Source organism: Gadus macrocephalus, chromosome 15 (genome assembly GCF_031168955.1).
Source record: "Gadus macrocephalus chromosome 15, ASM3116895v1".
Lineage (NCBI taxonomy): Eukaryota > Metazoa > Chordata > Actinopteri > Gadiformes > Gadidae > Gadus > Gadus macrocephalus.
In genome coordinates, this window is record NC_082396.1 from 11,556,784 (window position 1) to 11,583,139 (window position 26,356).

The window sequence follows — 26,356 nt, forward strand, 5'->3', positions numbered from 1 at the left end:
GTCTCTCCGCCTCCTCCAGGGTGTTCATGCTACTGTCTTGTATCGGCCAGCGCTCCCTGAGTAACAGCGGGGTGTTGGAGGGTCTCCTCAACCTGCTGGACTCCCTGCTATCCCCCCTGCAGCAGCCCCTGGCCGCCGCCCAGAGACGCACCGAGGGTGAGAGCTGCTACCTGGGACACGCATCACCTCTGGGCAAAATTAAACCAGGCCTTTCCCCTCAACTTGGGGATACGAACTCAATCCATCCATCCTTTATACCCCATGAAAGAAAAGAGGATGTGGGGAAGGGTGGTCTCGTGGTCACGGCACTGGTTCTCAAACGTTGAGAAACAACGGCTACGCTGTTCAACTCCCAGACGAAAGGTTTAGGGTTTGATCCCTAATGCCTGTAGGAAGACCCCCATCCAAAAGGCCGAAGGCTGCTGACCCAAATACAGCCTTCCTATCGGACCAATGTTATCCTGGCTCTCTCGCTCCCTCCTGTTGTCACTGTTGGTATCAGTCCTGGTCCTAACCCTCCAGGTGTGTGTGTGTGTGTGTATAGGCGTGCTGGACGTGCCTATGATCAGCTGGGTGGTGATGCTGGTGTCCAGGCTGCTGGACTACGTCGCCAGTGTGGAGGACGAGGCGGCGGGCTCCAAGAAGCACCTCAACGGCAAGGATAGGGAGCGCTCGTACACGGGTACATGGACTGACCGCAACACAGACACTGGGCCTCATTCACCTCTACCAAACCATTTGGGCCGTTTGCGTTATGTGGTCTGTGTTCAAAAGGGGTGACTATTTTCAAAGCTCCATTTCAAAATATATTTGGGTTCCCAGGTCTTTCTGTAAATACACCTTGACAGATATGATTTGCACAGGGTCAGTGAAAAGCCAATAAGACTAGATTATTGATCATACTGGCCCTCATTTATCAAACGAGCGTACGACAGAAAACGTGCGTAAAATGGACGTACGCTCATTTCAACGTTGAGCTTGGCATTTATCAATTTGAACGTGAGCGCAGGCTGCGATGAAATCTCACGTCAGGTCTGAGCTCGTGTACGCAAGTTTTTTTGGCGCAACATACGGGTATTTCAATGATGAATAGTGCAGCACAAGTAGCCCATGTTCAACATCTGTATTAATTACTAAATAAATTGGAATTAGCCCAGCCGTTCAAACAATTACAATCAAGTCAGGCCTAATTAAAAACAGTATTGCTATGAAAATAATTAGAATGTGACAGGTGAAATGTTTATTCAGCTGTCTATATTAACAGGAGCTTTGCCAAATAGGTGGTCGTGTCTCAGCGATGGCAGATCTGGCTCTGTTAAGGACCTCAACGCACAGACGAGAGAGTTTTTCGAGACCGCGCCGATTTTTTTAAGGAGGGCGATGAATGGCTCTTGAGTCGTTTTCGTCTCCCAAGGCATCTCCTGATGGAGCTATGCAATGCTTTGGAGCCACAGTTAAGGCAAGGAACTAGGCGATCAAACGCAATACCTGTGCAGGTTTGCTCTACCTTGGGATTTTTGGCCACCGGGATCTTGCAGCGGGAGATCGGGGACAGGTCTGCTATTTCCCAGCCAAGTATTAGCCGAACCATGCCAGCAGTTTTGGCAGCTATAATGTCCCTCTCCGAACGTTATATTAAATTCCCATATAATAACGATCAGCAAACTGGAATCAAACGGGATTTGTATGCTATTGCTAGGTTTCCAAATGTGATTGGTGCGGTTGATTGTACCCATGTGCGTATGAACCATATATGATTACGCGTACATCAACCGCAAAAGCTACCATTCAGTTAATGTTCCGATTATTTGCGATGCCAGAATGTCAATCCTGAACATGGTAACCCGATGGCCTGGGGGCACGCACGATTCTTTTATTTTCCAAAATAGCAACGTTGGGCATCGTCTACATCAGGGCGCACTACATGGTCAGAGTAATCTCGGGGAGTTACGCTGCAGTCGCACTGCACCGGCCTCCTCCCGTTTCTTGCTTGGCCGGCTTCACAGCCGCAACACGTTTTTTGGTGCTGAGCTTCATGTCGGACCATTTCTTCTTCACCTTATTCGGAATTAAATAACTTTAACGGAATGCAAACAATAGCATATATGTGAAATGTTTTAAGCTGGATAACAGAAGTTGTACATTTAATTTATTATTTAATTAATTTAATTAACAAACCTCTTCCGTAGCCCGACGAACATTGGAAACACTATTCACTGCAACAGTTATTTCCTTCCATATAGCATTCTTTTGCTGGCCTTTAATGCCAGCTATAGGCTACCAAATAAAACCAGACGGTTCGCATCCACCAGTGACCCGAGCGTCTCCATTTGGGTCTCGGAAAAATTCCTCTATTTTACCGTTGGACGTTTCTCCATGTCGTAAAAGTTAGGGGCGAGACTTCTGAAGACGTGCTTTTATATGGGCGTGTTACGTTAATTACGATCGATCTCAGCCGCCGTATTTATCAACACCAAGATCCTTCGTACGCTGGGATTGGTGTGATACGAAGGTTTCGTAAATCTCACGTGGGTCCTATCGTAAGATGAATCATGCGTTCAGATTTGCGCTCATTTCTACGTTCGTTTGATAAATGAGGGCCACTAAGAACACAAGGCACCTGCGCCTTGTGTTGAACCATCCCCATGTATAATACCGAAGGCTGATTCTGACCGTGGCTCTGCGTTTCCTGTCCCTGGTTGAATCCAGGCAACCAGTGGAGCTTCATCAACAACAGCCTCCAGTCCCAGAACTCCGGCCGGTCCTCCAAAGGCAACAGCAGCCTCGACCGCCTCTACTCCCGCAAGATCCGCAAGCAGCTGGTGCACCACAAGCAGGTGATGTCTCAGTCCACTCCCAAGCCCTGTAAAGAGCCCCTCTTCTGCCATCAGGTGGCATGTTGTGGCGTCGCGAGTGTCCACCCTGATGGAAAAACCTGCCCAGTGGACTATACCATCTGGTAGACTTATCTATACCGTCATGTGTTTGGATGGAGAATCCCGCATGGGCTGTCCCTACAGAGTAAATGCAATGACAACCCAGTTTTGTCTTTTAGATTTACTTTTGGGTTTAGCGAAGCGAGGTGCGGCGCGTCTCTTGCATGTATTTATCCTGACCTTTTCATTGTAGCAGCTAAACCTATTGAAAGCCAAACAGAAAGCCCTGGTGGAGCAGATTGAGAAGGAGAAGGTGCAGAGCAACAAGGGCTCCTCCTACAAGCTGCTGGTGGAGCAGGCCAAGCTCAAGCAAGCCACATCCAAGGTGAGCCGCTGCGTCACCGCACACACAATGTCCGTACGGCCGTGCTCCGAATTAGGCAAGTTATACAGCACCCTCCAAACACAATGTCGTTGAAAGTGCTCTACAAAGGCCGGAACAGCGATTTGAACAACAATAAGGACAAACACTCTGAAAAAAGGACTCCCATAGGTCAGCGTCATTCAACCTGTGGTCTCCTCGGTCATAAAAGTGCGGCGATCGGCGAGCCATCGTAGGGGGTACACTGTGACCCATCGTGCTCCGAGTTACGTATCAGCATCCGGTACAAAACAGATGGGAATCTCTGACCCCCCTCTCTCTCCCAACAGCACTTTAAGGACCTGATCCGTCTCCGGCGCACGGCGGAGTGGCCCCGGTCCTCTCTGGACACGGAGGCGGCGGCGGCTAAGGAGGCCCCGGAGGTGGAGCCCCTGCCCTTCACCCTGGCCCACGAGCGCTGCATCTGCGTGGTGCAGAAGCTGGCCCTCTTCCTGCTCTCCATGGACTTCACCTGCCACGCAGACCTGCTGCTCTTTGTCTGCAAGGTAGCAATTCCAGTGTCAAGTAAAGGCGTTGGACTAATGGATAATGCTGTCATGTGTTAGGGTTACAGTGATGTATTGGTAATTGATCAATAATAAGTAATAGGGCTCTATACTGTCGGATGTTTCCACCCAATACATCTTAGCTTTGCCGTTGCAGCTGAAAGATTTAGATACAAAATTGACAGGCTGTTAAGAATTTAATCAAATGACTCGCATACTTCTGAAATATCTGTCCTCTGGGCATCTCCAGCCCAATAAAAAGTCTTACCCTAAAACAATTTCAAACAATATACTTCAGCTCTCCTGATTCTGCATTCAGTGAGGTGAACAGTGAGGCCCATCTTGTCGCTAACCCCGTTGCTAACTAATGGCTGCACCTCCATCAACCTGACCCGACTCTCCCGTCTCTTCCCCCCCCCCCCCCCCCGTCCTGCAGGTGCTGGCCCGGATAGCCAACGCCACGCGGCCCACCATCCGCCTGTGTGAGGTGGTGACCGAGCAGCAGCTGGAGCGCCTACTGCTGCTCCTGGTCGGCACCGACTTCAACAGGGGAGACATCTCGTGGGGCGGGGCCTGGGCCCAGTACTCCCTCACCTGCATGCTGCAGGACATCCTGGCAGGTGGGTGGATGAGCTACGTCAGCTAGAGCCAGTTATTTCTGGAGGCTGCTTCTCAAAGTCATTCTTCCGTGTACTGTACAACCACGGTATGGGGCTCTGGTAATGACAGTTGAGGCTTTTATCTAGAGAGACTTGAAGTACATTTAGGTGCAGTTTATTAGAGAGCATGTAGGGGGGAATTATTATGAAGTTGATCATTTGCAGGATGGAACAATATTTTTGTATGTAGTGTACAGCAGTTGGCATGTTGGCCTTAAGATGGCAGCATACTCAACGTAACTGTTGTGTTTTACTGTAATTTTCTTTATAAATACAACAAAATTAAGATCTCCACCTGAATAAAAACAACCCATTTGTGCCTCCTTGACATTTTAATGTTTCAAGAGGCTATGGACACTAGGTCCTAAATTCTTGAAAAATATGTTTAAACTTAATCAGGTCCTTCCCTGGTTTGGTAAGTCAACAAAAGAAGAATACACAACAGGCCTAACTCAGTAGCCGTGTCTCCGCAGGAGAGCTCCTGTCTCCGGGCTCTCTGGACGTGATGGACGAGGTGAACTCGGGCGAGGAGGCTGCGGCGTCGGGGGTCTCGTCCTCCGGGTCGGGGGACCTGGAGGACTCTTTGCCCCCGGCCGCACCCCTCTCCCTGGGAGAGGGCATGGACGACTCCCTGGTCCCTGATATCATCGCAGGTACAGCCGGGAACTCCTCCTCCTCCTCCCTTTTCCAAAGTGCGTTGGTAGGCCCGGCCGTGCACACACACACACACACACGCGGACAAATACACACAGGGATGAACATGGACACGGACACACACACGCTCAGACACAGGTAATGGATACACACTGACTCTTACACACACACGAACGGATGCAGACCCAGGTAATGAACACAACCACATACAGAAACTGAAGCACCGTACAGATGTATCTCCTGTACTCCGACCAGTGGTCGATGTTGAAGTAATCTTGTTTGAACTGTTCAGTTCTTCCTTTATAGCTGAATTGAATTTCTCTCTGCTCTTGTACCTTAACACTTTAGGTCGACCAGTGATGATTTTAGAGGATAGAACTGTTATCTTAAATGCTTTTGGAGGGGGAGTGCAAATATTGTCGGCTTGAATGTGTTGAATGTTTATTTTTGCGTAATGTTTGTCATCGTGCATATTGCTATACAGTTACACAGCTATATGACATCAAATGTATTTGTTTGGACCTTTTCAGTGCCAGATACTCCGACCCTATAATTTCAGAGAGATTTGTTTTTCCTCAGTCTAACAGAACTAACCATCTTGTGGCCTCCCCCTCCTGTGTCCCATGGGTCTAATTCATCTGTAGCGAACATCTTGGTTCTAAACGCTAGCTGTTCTCCCCCCAGCTAGCGTTTAGATCCAAGATGGCCACTATAGGTGAATAAGCCAATGATTTTGATTGGCCTTAACATTGCCCAGTAACGTCCCTAAGAAAAGGCCACTGTGAGTTATATCTTGCTGGTTTCTTTGTCTCTAGTGTGCTTGCTCGGCAATATTAAAGCTGTTTTCATTATCCAAAAGGTGCTCCACCTCTGTCCTCATTGGAAAAAGATAAAGACATAGACTTTGACTTGCTACAAGACCTGATGGATGTTGATATTGATCCTTTAGATATTGATTTGGAAAAGGATCCACTCGCCGCAAAAGTTTTTAAGGTAAGTGGCACGCCTCCAAACCCCCCGTACGTCTCATTTACTTGCTCTGCACTTTCTATCGTTACTTTCCATTTGTTTTGTCTTGAACGCCGTATTGATGTTCTCTAGTTGAGTATCGATGTATAGGTGTTTTTAATGTGAAGTGTTCCTCAATAAGAGTTGGACATGAAAAGTGCTAAATCAATTGTGTAGCCATGCTATTTATGAATAAAATATGCCCCCATAGCAATCATACCTCGGAGGGTATCATCACATCACTGATGCAATCAGAACAACTTATTGCCCCTTATAGGGTATCAGCGAGGCAATGAGGCAATCGGAACAAGTTATTGTACCTTAGAGGGTAACATTGAAACTCTGATGCAATCAGAACAACTTATGGTACCTCAGCGGGTATCATGGATGCACTGATGCAATCAGAACAACCTTTGAACTGGATAATGGAAAAACAGCCATTTTTATTCCTTCAACTCTCCCTTTCAGCCAAGTTGTTGCATGTGAATGTTACTGCACGACCATCTCATGTACCCACGTTCAAGTTGCAGAGAACAGCAATGACCGTGTTTCTCCTCCTTGTTCTTCTTGTCTTTCCCCCGTCCCCCTGCAGCCTATCAGCAGCACCTGGTATGACTACTGGGGTGCTGACTATGGCACTTACGGGTACAACCCCTACATAGGGGGGGTGGGCATCCCGGTGTCCAAACCTCCCGTTGCCGTGGAGAAGCCCGGCTCACAGAGCATCTCCGTGTCCGTCTCCCAAGGTAGGCGCCCTTTGGATTAATACCAAACCCTAAACGTTTCAGATGTACAGAACTAGAATCTTTTCTCGGAATATTGCCTATTCATTTAGATATATTGTCAAGTGTATAATAATACATTGTAATTCTTAATTGCAAGTGGTGAAATAAAAAATAAAGTATTTAATGGGTTCTTATAGACCACAATAAAAAATATGGGCTATTTAATTGATAGGCTTGAGGCTGACTGAGCCTGTTGCATTGCCAAGTGTCCCTTTATGACTGGTTCCTGCAAACCATATAAATGAACTTCTGAAATGTCTCCCTCCCAGCTCTTGACGCCCGTCTGGAGGTTGGCTTGGAGCAGCAGGCGGAGCTGATGTTGAAGATGATGGCCACGCTGCAGGCTGACTCCATCCTGCAGGCCCTCACCTCCACCTCACCCACAGGTCAGGGCCGACTAAAGTTTAGCATACGCTGACGCCACATTAACGGCCTCGTCAGCAAGTTATAACCTCTTCAGACATTTTCATTTGATGTGATAACTATGCATTGTGTGGTGCAGTCAACAAATGCCCAAAATGCCGTACCATCCTAACTTATGCTTGTGTGTGTGTGTGTGTGTGTGTGTGTGTGTGTGTGTGTGTGTGTGCGCGTGTGCGCGCTGTCCCCAGTGTCTCAGGCCCCCAACGGGACCGACGACTCCCTGCTGAGAGGCCTCCACGGAGGGTCTTCTCCTCCGGCCGGGGGCCCTCTGATCCAGGCCTCCTCCATCCCCATGCTGAGTGCCTGCTTCAACAAGCTTTTCTCAATGCTGCAGGTCCACCACGTGCAGGTCTGAAGAACACCAGGGACACACGGTCACTCTAGCCTGTTCACCTTAAACATGCAGGGATATCCGCACAGTACAAAGCCTACTGAAGAGGATCAAGGGTATCCTGGACTGCCAAGTTAAATCCAAAGCCAATATCAAAATGTCTTGATGTAGAGATTAGTAGTTTGTGATTTATGGTTTGTCCATGCAGTCAAGTCGGGCGTCTTTGAGATGAAGCAGATATTGAGATGGCACACGTCAGTCCTTTGTTCATTCGCTGAGCCTTAACACAACACTGGGCAAGCCTACTCTAACCAGGATGTGTACCTACTCTAAAGTGTGTGCGTGTGTCCTGCAGTTGGAGTCTCTGCTGCAGCTGTGGCTGACCCTGAGTCTGAATTCGTGCTCTAGCGGCAGCGAGGAGAGCGGCTCAGACATCTTCATGTTCAACGCCAGCAGAGTGCCCACCATTCCCCTCAACCAAGGTCAGAACCTCGTTGTAAACAGGTTTCCTAAATGCCATGTAAACACAAGCCCAGTTACGAAACCCGTTTTTTCATCACCCCATCATAATGAAACTCATCTTGTCTTCATGCAAACAAGACCATATTTTTGGATAACGACGCCTATAATGTGTGACCTTGTGTGTGTCTCTCTGTGTGTGTGTGTGCAGCCTCTATCAGCAGCTTCCTGACGGTGCTGGCCTGGTACCCCAACACCTCCCTGAGGACCTGGTGCCTGGTGCTCCACTCCCTCACCCTGATGACCAACATGCCGGCCTGCAGTCAGTTCTACTCTATATCACCTCACACACACCAGCCGAGAGAGAGAGAGAGAGAGAGAGAGAGAGAGAGAGAGAGAGAGAGAGAGAGAGAGAGAGAGAGAGAGAGAGAGAGAGAGAGAGAGAGAGAGAGAGAGAGAGAGAGAGAGAGAGAGAGAGAGAGAGAGAGAGAGAGAGAGAGAGAGAGGTCATTCTGGTTCTAATTAGTTTCCTGAATAATAATAAACATATTAGCATAATATTACATAATATAAAATCATATTATATTAATGGGAGCATCTTAAATACAATGAAACCTAGTCAATGATTAAGAGACGTGTGTGTGTGTGTATACACAAACCCAATCAGATCCAAACCGTGATGTGTATGTGCGTGTGTGTGTCTAGCTCCTGCTCCTGCTATGGGCGGGCCAGAGGGCACAGCCCAGCAGATGGTGTCGGACCCCACGCTGGTGCACGTGCTGGTGCGCTTCTTCTCAGGCAGCAGCCCCCACGGCACCGGGCAGCACAGCGCCCAGGTGGGCCCCACCGCCACGCAGGCCATGCAGGAGTTCCTCAGCCGCCTGCAGGTGCACCTGTCCCCCACCTGCCCCCAGATGTTCAGCGACTTCCTGCTCAGGCTCATGCACATCCTGTCCACCGAGAGGTACGGAGGCGGGCCTTATAGTGTGGGGGTGCACTGGGTGGTTGTAATGCAGGGTTTGACTGCATTGGAAACGCAGAAGGGAATCTGTTTGTGGATCCTCTCACTGGGGGCGAAACGTCCACCTGAGGTTAGTCAGGTGCTAGTTCTGGAGTGTTAATGCATATGTGAAGGGTGTTGGTTACATTTAGATATTTTCCGACTGAGCAAATGGTTTAATGACTTCATTTTATTTTTACATGTCTTCTCAGCATTTTTCACAACACAAAAAGTAGACTATCCAAAAAGTCACTTAACGTTATACATAAAAAGCCCTTAAAATCAATTTGAGCACCGATTAGCACAACGCATAAAGGCACTTTATCTATAAACTTGAGACCATAACCGCTCAGGGAATATAACGAGCATGCATTAGCAGAATTACTTCTAATCATTATTAATGACTTATTACCAAATTGTTTTTCAAGATGTTTTTGAGTATTTCTCGTATCAAATGTCTTAAATTAAATGTATAAATCGAATTCATTTTCATGAATTATTTCTTGATAATAAAGTATTTTAAAACCTTTGCTGCGTCCCCCCCCCCCCCCCCCCCCCCAGGGGCCCCTTCCAGTCCGGCCAGGGCCCGCTCGATGCCCAGGTGAAGCTGCTGGAGTTCACCCTGGAGCAGAACTTCGAGGTGGTGTCGGTCAGCACCATCTCCTCCGTCATCGAGTCCTCCACCTTCCTGGTGCACCACTACATCACCTGCTCCGACAAGGTGGTGTCGCGCAGCGGCTCGGACTCGTCCTCGGGCGCGCGCGCCTGCTTCGGCGGCCTCTTCGCCAACATCATCCGCCCGGGCGACGCCAAGGCGGTGTGCGGCGAGACCACCCGCGACCAGCTGATGTTCGACCTGCTGAAGCTGGTCAACGTGCTGGTGCAGCTGCCGCTGTCGGGCGACCGGGAGTTCAGCGGGCGCGTGCTGGGGGCGGGCGGCGCCGCCGCCGCCGCCGACAGCAGCGTGTCGGACGAGGAGAAGGTGTGCGGCAGCATGGAGAGCAGCGGAGCCGCCGGGGGCGCGGCCTCCAGCCAGGGCCCGGCCGCCGGCATGGCGGACCTGGTCCTGGCCAACCAGCAGATCATGAGCCAGATCCTCTCGGCGCTGGGCCAGTGTAACAGCAGCGCCATGGCCATGATCATAGGTACAAACGGCCTCTCCCTCCACCGTGAGCGCTATGCTAGCAATGCTATGCTAGCAATTCCCTCATGATATTGCAAGACCCTTTGGATAAATAGCATCAACCTAATGCCATATATATATATCTCACATACATACACACACACACACATGATGGAGGCTAATGGCTCGAGATACATTTCTACGTCCCCTAAACTACCCATTTAAACAATTATAGAATTATATTGAATGACGCCCATCCACTGACCAACCTTCCCCCGGCTCTTCTCTCTAGGAGCCAGCGGCCTGCACCTCACCAAGCACGAGAACTTCCACGGGGGGCTTGACGCCATCTCGGTGGGCGATGGCCTCTTCACCATCCTCACCACCCTCAGCAAGAGGGCCACCTCGGTGCAGGTCATGCTGCAGCCCATACTCACCTACATGGCCTGTGGATACATGGGTAGACAGGTGAGCTGGGAGCAAGCTCCATATGTCTGTCGTCTACCAGGGTTTACTGCTACTTGAAAGGAAGTAAACATTGAAAGATGTGTTTGGCGCTGGTCTACCTTATATTGGCTGATACTTGACCTTTTCCCAAATTGTAGTCTTAATGCTTTTATTAAATCGTGTGGTAGAAGACATACACAAAGCGTTGATAATAATAAAGGCCAAAACCATCTTGTGATGCAGTGAATGATTTATCTTTATCTGTCTGTTTGTGTGTTTCTGCCGCAGGGTTCTCTGTCGACATGCCAGCTGTCGGAGCCTCTCCTCTGGTTCATCCTCAGAGTGTTGGACACCAGCGAAGCACTGAAGGCCTTCCATGACATGGGTAGGTACTCTGCCACGCCTCACAGCTTCAGGGGTTCAATCCGTTTGTGTATTGTGGGTGTTTGTCAGAACATAGAAAACATCATCAGACCAGAACAGCACAGAACATGCACCTGGTGTTGACTCAACGCGTGTTTGTATCTGGCTGACCGCTGCTCTGTCCCCAGGTGGCGTCCAGCTGATCTGTAACAACATGGTGACCAGCACGCGGGCCATCGTCAACACGGCGCGCAGCATGGTCTCCACCATCATGAAGTTCCTGGACTCGGGGCCCGGGAAGGCCGCAGACGGCAGCCTGAAGGCCCGGGTCATGACGGCGGAGCCGGACAACGCTGAGGGCCTTCACAACTTCGCCCCCCTCGGTAATCCATTCATCATTGATATACATGCTTAATCAGTGTGTGTCATTTACGATTCATAAATTGATACACCACTGGTTGCACGCTTTAGGGATATTCTTAATGTTGCTTAATTTAAATGCTATGTTATTAAATGTGAAAGGTTTTTGCCTGTTTATTAAGACCCCAGGTTAATTGTTGACGTTGCCATAAATCAAACATGAATTGTGTACAACTCATCCCATCTCAGTGTAGAAGGGTTATGAAATTGTGCAATTGAAGATGCATTTGCATCCATTATATTCGAATAAATGAGTGTTTGATAAATCCCACAGCTGTATAATTTCACCTCTTATCATTGCCTATCGAGTACCGCCAGACCAATGACACCACTCCAACCCCGCCCCAAGCTTTATTTAAACCGGCCTCCCCAACGCCTCCGTCCCCCTGCAGGCAGCATCACGTCCAGCAGCCCCACGGCCCAGCCGGCGGAGGTCCTGCTCCAGTCCACGCCGCCCCACCGCCGGGCGCGCTCCGCCGCCTGGTCCTACATCTTCCTGCCGGAGGAGGCCTGGTGCGACCTCACCATCCACCTCCCCGCCGCCGTGCTCCTCAAGGAGCTGCACATCCAGCCGCACCTCGCCTCCCTCGCCAGTGAGTACACTCACACACACACACACACATACATCCAGCCGCACCTCGCCTCCCTCGCCAGTGAGTACACTCACTCACACACACACACACACATCCAGCCACACCTCGCCAGTGAGTACACGCACACACACATCCAGCCGCACCTCGCCTCCCTCGCCAGTGAACACACACACACACGCACGCACGCACGCACGCGCGCACGCACGCGCGCACGCACGCACGCACGCGCGCGCGCATATCCAGCCGCACCTCGCCTCCCTCGCCAGTGAGCACACACACACATCCAGCCGCACCTCGCCAGTGAGTACACGCACACATATCCAGCCACACCAAAGCACCGCAGTGGTGCTAAAATGATTTATTCATCACTATAAGAAGGCCACATCCGCCCGCTAGCTGTCACTACAGCTCCTTCCGTGTAAGGCTTTAATATTTATATTATGTATATTCTTGTTGACTATATTAAAATGAATAGTGCATGCTGTCATGCCCCAGCACAACACAACACTATGCAGTGTGAGGGCAAGGTTCTTCAGGGTGAGCTTCAGAGAAGATCCCTGGAGCCGTGGCGTGTTTTACTAGAGGGCGAGGATACGGGGATGTTTACGATGTGCAGGAACAGGAAGCGGTCTTCTTGCCGGCTTCAGGGCTACCCCGCGTCTTGTCGCTCTTCATTAAAGTTTAATTCCCCTGGTTGTTCCGCAGTCTGGGCTTTAATTATTCAGCGAGATGCGTGGGTGCTTCATGCTTGTCTGCTTTCTCTTCGCACCCCTCACGTTTTTCTTGTCCCGATGGACAGCCACTAGGGGGATACTGTGGAACGCCATGACCTCCACGTGATATTCACCATGTTCTGTTGACTTTCTCTGTGTCCCTACATGTTCTCTCCCTATTCTCTACAATGATCTTAAAATGTAAGAAAAGACGTGACAAAAAGATGTGTGAATTGTAGGGGTGTAACGATTCATGCGATGCATCGATGAATCGATTGTCAGTCATACCGATTCAACTAAATCGATCTGCTAAAATAAATAAATAGAATGAATCGCTTTGGCTTCACCAATAATCGATATAAATGCTTTAAATCGTATGAATCGATTATGATTAATGTTTGTTGAGATTGTTAATGCACCAGCAAACTTGAAATCCAAAGTGTGGAAGCATTTTGGCTTCGCAAAGAATAATGGTAAAATTGACAAGGGGTGTCACATTATTGCATGTTTATTTCACGGATATAGAATTTTGATTCAAAGTTACTGAATCGAATCGTGGTTTACAGTCTGAATCGAATTGAATCGTTCCAATAAAAATGAATTGTCCTTGAATCGAATCGCCAACTACTGAATCGTTAATCGAATCGAATTGTCTGAAGCCAAAGCTTCACACCCCTAGTGAATTGATTAGCATGTGCCGTGGTATTGAGACGCAAGTCGTTTTATGTTCCAACGCTGAAAAGTACAGCATTGAGTGAGTCCCTGTAAAGTTGAGCCTTTTGGCCCAGGGTCAAAGAGGGGAACCCCGGGTGGCTTCTAGTGAACCACAAATGAAATGAACCCTCCGCTCTCCCCTCCTCCCCAGCGTGTCCCTCCTCGGTCTCCGTGGAGATCAGTGCAGACGGGGTCAACATGCTGCCTCTGTCCACGCCGGTCATCACCAGCGGGCTGACCTACATCAAGATCCAGCTGGTGAAGGCCGAGGTGGCGTCGGCCGTGTGCCTGCGGCTGCACCGCCCGCGGGACGCCAGCACCCTGGGCCTGTCCCAGATCAAGCTGCTGGGCCTCACCGCCTTTGGGAACACCTCCTCAGCCACCGTCAACAACCCCTTCCTGCCCTCTGAGGACCAGGTCTCCAAGACAAGGTGAGCGCCGCCATGGGGTTAGGCCAATGCATTCTGGGATATGGGTAAATTCTGTTCTTACAGAGCATCCGGTAGCCTGTATAGTGGAGGTAAACGTTGCACCCCTTTAACGCTCCCCTTCCCCCCTAGTATCGGCTGGCTCCGCCTCCTCCACCACTGCTTGACCCACGTGGGCGACCTGGAGGCCACCATGGCGAGCGCGGCGGCGCCCACGGCCAACCTGCTGCAGACGTGCGCGGCGCTGCTCATGTCGCCCTACTGCGGCATGCACTCGCCCAACATCGAGGCGGTGCTGGTGAAGATCGGCCTGCAGTCCACGCCCGTCGGCCTCAAGCTCATCGACATCCTGCTCAGGAACTGCGCCGCGTCGGGCACCGACCCCACCAGTGAGTAGCGGGGGAGACGTCCTCCTTACTGCTGGTGTCATGATCAAGGCGTTTACCTTTATTTGACCCGTTTTCTGTTTATGATTATAGCTGGGAGTTTAATGTGATTCATGAGCAGGTAGGAAGTTGGGCGTCTTGCTCAAGGATAGCTTTATGTATTGTGGACTGAGGACATAGGGGATCGAACCCAGACCCTTTCGTCTGGAGTCTCCTCTTTATCCCCTCCCACGGATAGTATAATTTGTTGATATCGATTTATCATTGGCTTTGGAATTGGCCCGTTTGGCAATACTACATATTTTTGAATTCAGAGTTTGATTGAGTTTGATTTCAATCTGCTTCATTATCACTCCATACCTACGCCTACGCGTGTCTTCAAGGAGTCGAACAGTGAAACTACAAACGGCATTTCACTGTGCTTCCCTTCAGACCTCAACAGTCCCTTGCTGTTCGGACGCCTCAACGGCCTCTCCTCAGACTCCACCATCGACATCCTCTACCAGCTGGGCACCACACAGGACGCCGGCACCAAAGACAGGTATACCAGTCCCTCTCCCCTGCCCAGACGCCCACCGGCCTAATCACTCAGGATCATAATAAGTTATCTCCCTGTCAACGGGACTCCTCCCGGCACTCTGGCAGTAAACAATGTCCTTCCCCTGTCCTTGTTGCGGTTTTACGGCCGTGTAAAGTTGTTTTGTGTCCCCTCTCGGCGAGACGGGGACGTTTGCCTCAGAGGTCGCAGACTAGCGTGCAACGCCACGGCGCGCCACTTGATAAAGTCACCTCTGTCGTTCTGCCTGTCTTGTTTGAAGTGCTGTTAGAACATGTATATTATGAGGTGCTAGAACATATATTAAAGGTGGTGCATTCTATTTAAGTGTGCTTGTTTGATCAACAATTTCCCCCTTCACTGCCTTAACAGAATCCAGGCTCTGCTCCAGTGGGTTCAGGACTCGTCACGAGTCGCCGCCCACAAGCGCAACGGGCCAATGGGAGGGTACGGGGGTGCAGGCGTGAGCTCCGCCTCCTCTTCCACCTCCTCCTCCAGGGAGTACGGCCTGCTCATGCCCTCGCCCTCCCACCTCCACTGCGTGGCGGCCATTCTGTGGCACAGCTACGAGCTGCCGGTGGACTACGACCTGCCGCTGCTGCTCGACAGGGAGCTCTTCGAGTGAGTCAACGCCTGTTTGAGGTTTTTTAATCGGAAACGATGAAGTGACCAATTGTGGACTTGAAATGGGTCACTGCCTTTTTTTTGGCTCCTGACCCATTTCAAGTCCGAAAATGTATGTGAACCCAACTTGTCTGTGTTTGCGCATCAACATCTGTCTATGATGTTGTGTCTTCATTGTTGAATGTATGTGCCTTGCACCAAACAAGTTGTAGTTGGTTGTCTTTGTAAAGGTTATAAAAAGGAGAATGCTGTATATACAATCTAAATACAATTAAATTCTATGACTTATAAGTCTTATAATAGATATATAATATATAGATATATCTATATCTATCAGCAAACCCAGGTTGGACCTCTCAGTCTTTGGGGTCCCAATCCCGAGGTTGGTAAACTACCATTAACAATAACTACCATTAAAAAAAGATGATATATTGACAGCGAGATGCTGCAGGAGTTATGGCCGACAGACACAGTCAAGTAAGGGCTGACGGTGGGTGAAAACTGAGCATTTTATAGACCTGCTGTTATCGCTACATCAGAGAACCATGAAACGTGTTTACGGCTGGGGAACGGGCTACCGCAGCAGCCTGGAGGTCAGCCTCATTCAACATTCAAACCCAATATTTAGTTGATGTTTTGGTCTGGAAGCGTTCCTGCATTCTTCTTTTAGATATGCAGACCGTAGGCCTAAATGTTGCATGGCTCGTCTGTCGGCATTAATAGTTTAGAGCTAACAGGGAAAAACAAACAAACAGAACATTTAATTTGAGAAAACTGAGGTTAGAATTCATTTGGATCTGTTTAACCCCATAATGGACTGTTTATGAATGGTTTATCAGGACAGCACAAGACGTACAAAGCCACGGTACAAAAACAATAGGATTCAAAAGCTATATGAATTTTACTCGTGATCCATCTAAAACCTCTGCAATACCCAATGCAATATATTGCAATACATTTAAAACCATATTCTCGGTCCTTTCACTGCAATCAATACACCCAACTGCACCGCAACCACAGAAGTTTTCCAGTCTTACATGATGATGGATATTTAACTTTCACCCTCAAAATGGCAAAAAGCAGAGAGGTCTCTCATAGAACTGGGTTACTCCGTTACCTTCACGTTACACTAGATGTCAGTTTTCCACCAGCCGCTTGTCTGTATTGTTCATGTTGTCATGCCCCGTCCCCCGCGTGTTCCCAGGCTGCTGTACAACTGGTCCATGTCCCTCCCGGGCAACGTGGTGCTGAAGAAGGCGGTGGACAGCCTGCTGTGCTCCATGTGCCACATCCACCCGGGCTACTTCTCCCTGCTCATGTCCTGGCTGGGCATCGTGTCTCCGCCCGCCGCCACGGAGCACCACCGCCGCCACCACCGGCTCTCCATGACGGACGACGGCAAGAAGCAGCACGACGCCAACGCCACGGCCAGCGCCGCCGCCGGCCTCACGGACGACTCCAAGCACGCCCGGCTGCCCCTCGACCTCACCGAGTCCCAGCTGACCACGCTGGCGGCGGCCGCGCTCTCGCCCGGCGCCATCGAGCAGCTGCTGGACTCGGGGCTGCCCTCCCTGCTGGCCCGCAGCCTGGCCCAGCTCTGCTGCAGCCTGCTGGCCAGCGCCGACCTGCCGCTGCCCGCCACCTCCCAGGCGGAGCGCCACCGGCAGCACCACCACTCCCACCACCACGCGTCCCACCACCATCACCAGCCCCCGCACCACCACTCCTACGGCTCCTCGTCTTCGTCTTCGTCGTCGTCGTCGTCGTCTTCGTGGCATCACAGCCAGCCGGCCCTGGCCCCGGAGCTGGCGGCCCCCGTGCTGCGCTTCCTCACGGAGGTGGGCAACAGCCATGCCATGAAGGACTGGCTGGGCGGTCCCGAGGTCAACCCCCTCTGGACCTCCCTGCTCTTCCTGCTCTGCCACTCCAGCGCCAGCAGCGCCGGGTTCCACAGCAGCGCCACCACGCCCTCCTCCCCCGCTGGCGCCGGCGCCTCCGCCTCCTCCCCCCAGGCCTCGGGGTCCCACCACCTGGCCCCGGGGCGACCGGGGCCCCTCAGCACCCAGCAGAGGACGGCCCTGGAGAACGCCACCGTGGCCTTCTTCTTGCAATGCATCTCCTGCCACCCCAACAACCAGCGGCTCATGGCTCAGGTAGGCTCCTCCCCCCATGACCTCATGACGTAAGGTAGGCTGCTCCCTCATGACCTCATGACCTCAGGTAGGCTGCTCCCTCATGACCTCATGACCTCAGGTAGGCTGCTCCCCAATGACCTCATGACCTCAGGTAGGCTCCTCCCCCCATGACCTCATGACGTAAGGTGGGCTGCTTCCCCATGACCTCATGACCTCAGGTAGGCTGCTCCCTCATGACCTCATGACCTCAGGTAGGCTGCTCCCCAATGACCTCATGACCTTAGGCAGGCTGCTCCCCCATGACCTCATGACCTCAGGTAGGCTGCTCCCTCATGACCTCATGACCTCAGGTAGGCTGCTCCCCAATGACCTCATGACCTCAAGTAGACTGCTCCCTCATGACCTCAGGTAGGCTGCTCCCCAATGACCTCATGACCTTAGGCAGGCTGCTCCCCCATGACCTCAGGTAGGCTGCTCCCCAATGACCTCATGACCTCAGGTAGGCTGCTCCCCCATGACCTCATGACCTTAGGCAGGCTGCTCCCCCATGACCTCAGGTAGGCTGCTCCCCAATGACCTCATGACCTTAGGCAGGCTGCTCCCCCATTGACCTCGTGACCTTAGGCAGGCTGCTCCCCCATGACCTCAGGTAGGCTGCTCCCTCATGACCTCATGACCTTAGGCAGGCTGCTCCCCAATGACCTCATGACCTTAGGTAGGCTGCTCCCCAATGACCTCATGACCTTAGGCAGGCTGCTCCCCCATTGACCTCGTACCCCATGACATCATTTCCTCAGCTAGACTACTCAGCAAGGACCTCGTAACCGACGATGTCTTAGCTCAAGTAGGTTCCGCCCCCATGACCCCATGAGAATAGGTACGCTTCTCCGCCGTGACCTCATACCCCAACAACATCATAGCCCGGGTAGGCTGTTCAGGTACGACCTTACAGCTGAAGTAGGCTCCTCCCCCTCAACCAGAAGGCGCTTTAGGTTCCTGCCATTTTCCCTCATAGCTCAGGTGTTGACTTCTGACCTGAAGGCTTAGGGTTTAACCCCATGACCTCTAGTGTTAAGGTACTGGCCCCATGACCTCTGCACGAGCCCCACTTTCCAGGTGTTGACCCCTGACCTCTGTGCAGGTGCTTTGCGAGCTGTTCCAGTCGGCCCCCCAGCGCGGGAGCGTGCCCGTCTCGGGGAACATCTCCGGGTTCATCAGACGGCTCTTCCTGCAGATCATGCTTGAGGATGAGAAAGTCACCGTGTTCCTGCAGTCTCCCTGCCCGGTAGGTTGACCTCCGACCTCCCCCCCGACACCCCCTTCACGCTGACCTCCGGTCGCCCCTCTCTGATTGGTAGAGAGTCCGTGGTGGTCGAGGGTTTTGTTGTTTGTGTTTTAGTTCCGTCGTCGTGTCCTGTTGGAGTTCAGTTGACCTCGGCTCCCCCTCACGTCTGGTCTCCCTCTTCTCTCTGATTGACTGAGCACTGCCTGTTGTGTTTGTTTGTGTTTGTTGTTGTGTTCAAGCCCACCCTTAGTTCTTACACATGACCTCGTCCCCTGATGCCCGCTCGTGTGTTTTTCCTTGGAACCTTGGAGTTTGTCATTTTGTGTTGTCTGTCGTGACTGTTGTTGGGTAATGTCCGATCGACCACATTCACAATTCATTGTCTTTTCCATCTCTCACAAAAATACGTTTCGGGGGATAGATATTCTTGTCATTGCGATCGGTTGGTGTAGTGTTCCCCTGTTGCCACTGGAGGGCACTGCTGGGCTGCATTCAGGAGCCAACCTGCAGCCTGCATGTTGTCCCACGCCTAATGGTTGCCATACATCACATGCTGCATCACATCGTACATCACATGTTAAATGATTACCTCACGTCATGGCAGCCTACTAGAGGGTGTGTGTGTGTGTGTGTTTGGGTTTGCGTGTTCGTGGTTCAAAGCATGTGTTTGAGGTCGTGTGTTGTAATGGTTTTGTTCTGGCTGAGAAAGGCGTGGGCAGCAAGTAATGGGTGTACCACTCGGTTAGGGCTTTACATGTAACAGTGATGTAGATGTATATCACAATATAGTGCTTTTTATAGTGTTTCAATGGAATAGACCTCATCACTGGTGTAACTCTTCCAGATTTAATCAAAAGACTATATTCATCTCATTGCTGTTAGTTTTGCAGTCATATCTCTGGGCAAAGTGTTGTTTGGCTATATTCAGGCTGAAGGGAGAGAAGAACAAAGTGTTGTTGTTGAGATGTCCTGAACCGTGCCTGCCAAGTAAGTCTTTCTCCACCCTGATCCGGGACATCTAGAGGGATTTCTGCATCTTCTCTCGCCACACTGTCATCTCTGTTGATGTCGCAGACCTCATCTAGATTCCACTTGGTGGGTGGGTGTGGGATTGTACATTCAAAGACGCACAAACAACACTTTCTCCTTTGAGAACCTTGAAAACAAAGCTCATTAAGAGAGAGCCGTGAGAGACGACTCTCTCAAACTCCTAAATTAGCAGCCTGCTTGGTTGTCGGGGGGGGGGGGGGGGGGGGGGGGAAACGCAGCATCTCATGTCATCTCCTATCCAATTAAGTCGGCCCTTTTGTGTTTTGGCTGCTGTGGTTTCCTGCCGTCTGCTCTCTGGAAAGGTCACCGCTAGCGCCTGGACATACGCGACCCTCAGACTCATCAGGGACTGAATAATGACCGTTATCGTCGACTTCCTCTTCTTGTTCTCCTCTCTCCTCTCTTCAACACATGCTGGCCTCCTCCTCCTAGGTCATGTCAGGTTAGACATCTGAGGCCAGAAAGAGGCCTCGGACCTGTCAATCATGCTGGTGCCACTGCAGCTAAACTTAAGGCCGTCCCACTTTCTCTCGCTCTTTCGGATTTATCCTCGTTCTTGGAAGTCTTTTTATTATATTTATGTGAAATCCGAGTGCTCACTTCAACATTGAGGTGTGTGTGTGTGTGTGTGTGTGTGTGTGTGTGTGTGTTTTGTTGGTACCTAGCCATATCCCCTTGGGGGGCTGAGTGGAGCAGTAAATGTCAGTCCAGTGATGAACACGTGTGCCGTCATTCATGCGGTCTGAGACGACCTGTCACAGTCAATCAGGAAAGACCAAATCGTGTCCTTGTTGGTTAATGTTCTCGTGTCTGTAACCACCTATGGTGCCGTCTTTTGCAGGTCTCCTTTATAAAAGAGATCATTGAGCTCAATGAGCATAAACCGGGTAAGGGGCCCCTATGTTACAGATTTATGACGGCTAGATCCGCCCACCCACCTTTTCTGTGGACTACCAACTGGTAGGCTGATCCATTGGTCAAATATCAGGGTGGACACCCCCATGTCACTATCTGTTCGATTTCCAAAAGTCATGTATTGAATGAAGAGCATCATACCCGGTGATAAAATTGTGGTAAGCAAGACTTATCCCTTATCTCATCCTTACGTTATTCCTCCCCCTCTGCTCTGACCCTTCCAGCTTTACAAAGGCCGTATCAACGCAACGAGTCACGTGATCCAGCACCCCATGTACGGAGCCGGACACAAGTACCGCACCCTGCACCTGCCCATCTCCACCACGCTGGCTGAGGTCCTGGATCGGGTCTCGGGTAAGAAGGCTTCATGCACAGAACCCCCCGCTGTTAAGAACGGGATTGGTATAGAGCGCATGTGTGAGGCTCTTTTTAGTTGCATCACATACAATAAGCACAATGTACTACGGCCACTTACAAGGTCAAAAAAAGAACCAACACAGAACCACGCTATACAAAAGCCTGTCCACATCTTGTATGAATGTATATAGTTGTAAGTGAAGGGGACGGGGTATGGTGGTACTTTCTGGAACTGTCTGCCCTTAGTCTAAAAAAAGACGGTTGCACGGTTTAGAAAGGCTTCAGCGCGAGCCTCTACCAGGGGTTCAGTGGTCTAATGGAGGTGGGAACAAGGCTTGATAGCGGGTGCTTGGTGTTGAGTGAGATTGATCTGGGACAGTGAACCCGAGGGGAGGGCAGTTTCAGTTGATGGAGAACAGTGTGTTGTCTACTGTGGCGGCTGCTCTGTGACCCCTGATCCGGTCCAATTCACCCAGCCTTCTCCAGAAAATCAGATCATAGACGACTTCTAACTGTGTGGGCTCACCCATCTAGGTTCATGCAGACAATGTTCAGAGTGGAGCAAACAATATGATTGGCATTCAGTGTTTATTCATTCTAGTATCGCCATCAGAAGAAGGATTGTCTGTTAATCGAAAACATTTGTGGCGTCGGTAAGCAAGCGATTTCTGGGGTCGCTTGGAACGTGTTCTGAATGGCAGCCCTGGAGCTCTGGTGGCCGTGTTTGAACAGAAAGCCTTGAGGTTGAATAATACGTCTGTGTCCAACAGCCACCGTTTAACTCTACGCTGCTTCCCTTTATGGGTCTGTGCCCCGACGAGGGGGTTGAGTTCTTCGAGAGGTGCACGTGAGCTACCGTGACGACCACGTTTAGCTACTCCAGTAACGTACAGACCCACGGCGGCTGGTCGATGAGGGGTATTAAGCCTTCGTTGTCCATCACCGCTTGGTATTCGTCTCGTCGGCCTCTCATCAATATTTACACATACCTCAGGTGTTCATCGCAGGGAGACAAGGGGTTCACACACAAAAACCCACCAGTCTCCATCGGTGTGGTGGTGCCTCAGGTGGGCTGCTTTCAATGCAAAACACAGTTCTGTTTGGAATCAATTAGAACACACACACACACACACACACACACACACACACACACACACACACACACACACACACACACTTCCCAATCTGCTCCCCCTCTGGGCAGATAAACACTGACCTTTCCCTCACGCGGTTTCACACACATTTAAGGTTTAAGTGCCATCGCCGACACCCAGCCTCCGTGCTGCGCTAAACCCATCCGGGGGGAATAGACACCCCTGTTAGCCTTAATGCTACCCCGCCCGGGGAGTCACGACACAGAACACACCATCGCTTACCAAGGAATCCCCACGGGTTCCACACAGTCGCTCAACTTAGACGATACGGCATTGTGGCACTCCCGGGTTCGATTCGTAACCTGCTGTCCCAAGTCTCATCTCTTCTTCAACCCACTTTCCAGCTCCACTCTCCAGTCCATAAAAGCACAAAAGATATCCCAAATCTCTATTTGGATCTGGCATCTTCATCTGCATTCTCTCAGTCACCATACATGTAGACGTGCTGTTTCTGGGAACCAAGACCAATGATGCTCGACATGTGGACATGAATTTACACATTGCAAAATTTAACGGCATTCTCTCCATCGGAGAGCCTTGTCCAACGACCCACACTCGACACACTTACCTGTGCTCTGGACATGTTTTCCCTTTCCTACTCCGACTGAACCCCCTCCCCAGGATGGTTCTGTCCAGCCGTTAGTACCTGGTACTTCCTGCAGCAGCCCCCTTCATCACCGTCTTATGGGGCGGGGGGTGCGTTGAAGCTAGCGGATAGCCACTGATGCGCATGATGAATTGTCCTCCTCTCGGGACCTTGAACAAGAGATTATAGGCCCCGTGTGTGTGTGTGCGCGTCCGTGTGCGAGAGAGTAAGGCGCAATAGGATAAAAGTTATTTTTTTTAAGGGATAACTCAAAAAAAAGGTTGCTTGTGTCAGCTATCAAAAAACGTCCCTCTTCTAAGTCTAAATTGCTACCATTGATTCAGACAGACAACTGATTATCGCTCGGCATAAATGCCAACAGCTTGGTGTGTTTATTCTGGTGTTGATTCTGTTTTGTGTGTTGTGTTCCAGACACGCCCAGCATCACAGCCAAACTGATCAGTGAGCAGAAGGACGACAAGGAGAAGAAGAACCACGAGGAGAAGGAGAAGATGAAGGCCGACAACGGTTTCCAGGACAACTACAGCGTCGTCGTGGCCTCAGGTTAAACACGTACACACAAACGCACTCTCATCCACATCGGTTGGCGGACTGAGCGGTAGAGCGGCACCAGAACAGGGTCTCACCCTCGGATCTTCTCCCCAGGCTTGAAGTCCCAGTCTAAGAGGGCCCTATCCACGCCCCCCCGGCCCCCCTCCAGGAGGGGCCGCGTGATGACAGACAAGCTGGCCGCCTCCTCCTCCTCAGACCCCTCCAACAAGACCATCAGCGTCCCCGTCTTCCACCTCTACCACAACCTGCTGCCAGGTAACACACTCTGTCTCTGTGTGTCGCTCTCTCTATCTCTGTCTCTCCAGCGCACCATCTTTCTCTCTCTCTATGAGGGTATAGTAGCAGCATATCTAATTAATTCCTCCTGCGGTAATAGAGCTGTAAGATCCATCCGGGTCGATTCTTCCCGACCTGTTGCTAGTCCATGCACGGCCAACTCTGAACACATACGCACACACACACACACACTGCACTTCTTCACCTTCACGGGCACGGCTTATAATGTATTCCTCATTATCTGTTAATGAATAAATAAGAATGGATTAGGGAATACTATTACAATGATGTAGACATTGATTCTTGGTGTTGGGTAAAGCGTATCATTTGAAAATATTGTTTTCTTTAATAAAGCTCGAACCTCAATCCATGACCGAAGAAGTGAAGCATTATATACAATTTAAAACTAGATACTACTATATATCTCTTTCGCTCCTGTTCTCTCTCAAATACACTGTGTATATATAAATAAACATGCTTTTAGGTAATGTTCATGGTTTAGTAATCGTAGTCAGAGATCTGGTGAGCATGCATGTGAATCTCCTCAGCGATACATCGAGAGGTATCCCGTAAGCATCTACCTTGATTGTGGAGCGAGTGCCGTCTACGCCAGGGACACACAAGTTCAACTTTTAAATCTCCCCACAACAGGCCAGCCGCTGCCCGCGGAGATGACCCTGGCCCAGCTCCTCACCCTGCTCTACGACCGCAGGCTGCCCCAGGGCTATCGCTCCATCGACCTCACCGTCAAGCTGGGCTCCAAGGTCATCTCGGACCCCGGCCTCTCCAAGACGGACTCCTTCAAGAGGCTAAGGACAGAGAAAGGTAAGGAGCTTGTGGTGATGGAGGCGTCGGACTGCTGGGCATGTCTTGGATGATGGAGAGAGTGAAACAGCGTTTTAGATGAGCCGTTGATTCATGTTTTCAAACGTCTTTTTTTTTCTATTTTATTGAGCTCTGACAAGGAACACACTTTTCTACATTTACCGCCAGTACTTTACCTTTGACTGCTTACGTGTTGGTTCTGACCAGTTCGAACTGGGTTTGAGGGTGGTGATTCCTAATGTTGCACTCACCTGAAATGTAAAATGGTCTTGGGGTCTTGTATGGATATAGATTCTACGGTATATTTTAGGTTCAGAAATGTTCCAAGGTGAGAGGTCCATTTTGTATGCAACCAAATTCTTGCTACTAATGGTAACTACTTCACTGTGATATTGCAGGGCAGTTATTCAGTCTCCGAAAGCTGCTTGTGTGTGGTAGCAAATGCACAACCATGCAAGAAGTTTGGGTCTGAATCGTTTTCCAACCTAAAAATGGAGCAACCCGATGTTGGGTGATAAGTCTCCCACAAGGTAGACGGCTCCCCTCTCATTGGGCTTGGACAGAACCAACCAACGAGAGCAGACCAATCTCCTCTGTGTTGCTATGCCAACCAACGTTGGCCTAGCCACAGTGGGATAAATCTGCTAATATAACAGGCAACCATTTGGGCATGGGGATAATAACCTTTGCAGGGGACCGGGAATAGTTAGTTAGAGAGGCAGCGATCCACCTGTTCCAGTGACGACTGAATCGCTGCTGCCTAGGCTGCTTCTGGCACTTTAAATGTAATCTGTGTGTTACAGATGGAAGCCTCTTCATGCTAAAAAGTTATCCCCTCCCATGGCCTCCACGGTCAGCAGAGTATAACCTCTGTGCCCGCCTCTTCCCCATGGCCTACAGTATGGAAAATAATAAATGGCATCCATATGGCCTTCTGGAATAATTGTGTTCCAGCCTGAACCATGAATCCTAATATTTGCTCCATATACATGTCAGCCAGACACTGTAAGCTGGCTGTAAGCTCCAGCTCCAGATCACCTGTAGCTAAATCCAGTCTCCTTAGTGGCTAATGTCTGCTCCCTGGCAGCTCCTTCCCTCTTATTTACTACCCCCTTCCTCCCCCTCCGTCCGTCCGTCTGTCTGTCTGTGTCTCAGTCTCTATGGAGAAGTGCAGTATGGGGGTTTCACCCATCCTACGTCATCATTTCACTTGACGTCTCACCACTCTCTGTACAGCTCCACTAAAAACGGCAGAATTCGGGTTCCCCTGGCGAGAGGAGCTTTTAGAGCCGGGGATTGGGTGGTGACCCACACTAACATGAGGGAAGAGAAGAAACGGCAGCTTGTTGTACCAGCAGCGACTAAAACCGCTCGGGGAGAACACTCCTCAGTTCCCATTTAATACAGCATGGACGAGGGATGGGCGATTTGGCATCGCATCCACCTCAAAAAGGAACGTGTATTTAAGACTACACTACTTATCATAATCTCCTATTTTACATGTGGATTAAACTGGGAACCTCCATTTCTAATTGAGAACTCTACAAACGTAGGATATTTTGGAGAAAGGACGGAGCCTAAGCACGGGGCTAAGAGGTGGAGGGTTGAATGTCTTTTTAGCCTGCGCGGTACTTGTTCAAAAACGCTGCATATTCATGTCGGAAATGATGCAACTATGTTCGTTAAAGTTATTTCACATTTCCGAAGCCTT

General features: G+C 50.4%; 1 protein-coding gene across 13 annotated transcripts in view; it reads left to right on the top strand.

Annotated features, from left to right (window-relative positions):
• Nucleotides 1–26,356, top strand: part of birc6 (baculoviral IAP repeat containing 6) — a 99,169-nt gene that overhangs the window by 27,699 nt on the left and 45,114 nt on the right. For 4 of the 13 annotated variants that reach the window (XM_060072805.1, XM_060072814.1, XM_060072808.1 and 1 more), the window contains exons 31-59: nucleotides 20–156; nucleotides 545–682; nucleotides 2,710–2,837; nucleotides 3,130–3,261; nucleotides 3,588–3,803; nucleotides 4,240–4,423; nucleotides 4,936–5,154; nucleotides 5,976–6,109; nucleotides 6,717–6,870; nucleotides 7,179–7,295; nucleotides 7,521–7,681; nucleotides 8,019–8,145; nucleotides 8,334–8,444; nucleotides 8,828–9,086; nucleotides 9,684–10,267; nucleotides 10,538–10,713; nucleotides 10,981–11,077; nucleotides 11,244–11,438; nucleotides 11,868–12,068; nucleotides 13,647–13,926; nucleotides 14,056–14,312; nucleotides 14,742–14,850; nucleotides 15,238–15,486; nucleotides 16,694–17,642; nucleotides 18,766–18,909; nucleotides 21,099–21,228; nucleotides 23,404–23,535; nucleotides 23,638–23,799; nucleotides 24,472–24,645. In XM_060072805.1, coding sequence (XP_059928788.1) covers nucleotides 20–156; nucleotides 545–682; nucleotides 2,710–2,837; nucleotides 3,130–3,261; nucleotides 3,588–3,803; nucleotides 4,240–4,423; nucleotides 4,936–5,154; nucleotides 5,976–6,109; nucleotides 6,717–6,870; nucleotides 7,179–7,295; nucleotides 7,521–7,681; nucleotides 8,019–8,145; nucleotides 8,334–8,444; nucleotides 8,828–9,086; nucleotides 9,684–10,267; nucleotides 10,538–10,713; nucleotides 10,981–11,077; nucleotides 11,244–11,438; nucleotides 11,868–12,068; nucleotides 13,647–13,926; nucleotides 14,056–14,312; nucleotides 14,742–14,850; nucleotides 15,238–15,486; nucleotides 16,694–17,642; nucleotides 18,766–18,909; nucleotides 21,099–21,228; nucleotides 23,404–23,535; nucleotides 23,638–23,799; nucleotides 24,472–24,645 — 6,056 coding nt within the window. The remainder of the gene's footprint in view (nucleotides 1–19; nucleotides 157–544; nucleotides 683–2,709; nucleotides 2,838–3,129; nucleotides 3,262–3,587; nucleotides 3,804–4,239; nucleotides 4,424–4,935; nucleotides 5,155–5,975; nucleotides 6,110–6,716; nucleotides 6,871–7,178; nucleotides 7,296–7,520; nucleotides 7,682–8,018; nucleotides 8,146–8,333; nucleotides 8,445–8,827; nucleotides 9,087–9,683; nucleotides 10,268–10,537; nucleotides 10,714–10,980; nucleotides 11,078–11,243; nucleotides 11,439–11,867; nucleotides 12,069–13,646; nucleotides 13,927–14,055; nucleotides 14,313–14,741; nucleotides 14,851–15,237; nucleotides 15,487–16,693; nucleotides 17,643–18,765; nucleotides 18,910–21,098; nucleotides 21,229–23,403; nucleotides 23,536–23,637; nucleotides 23,800–24,471; nucleotides 24,646–26,356) is intronic. The other 9 variants (XM_060072812.1, XM_060072817.1, XM_060072813.1 and 6 more) reach the window with 7 other exon arrangements.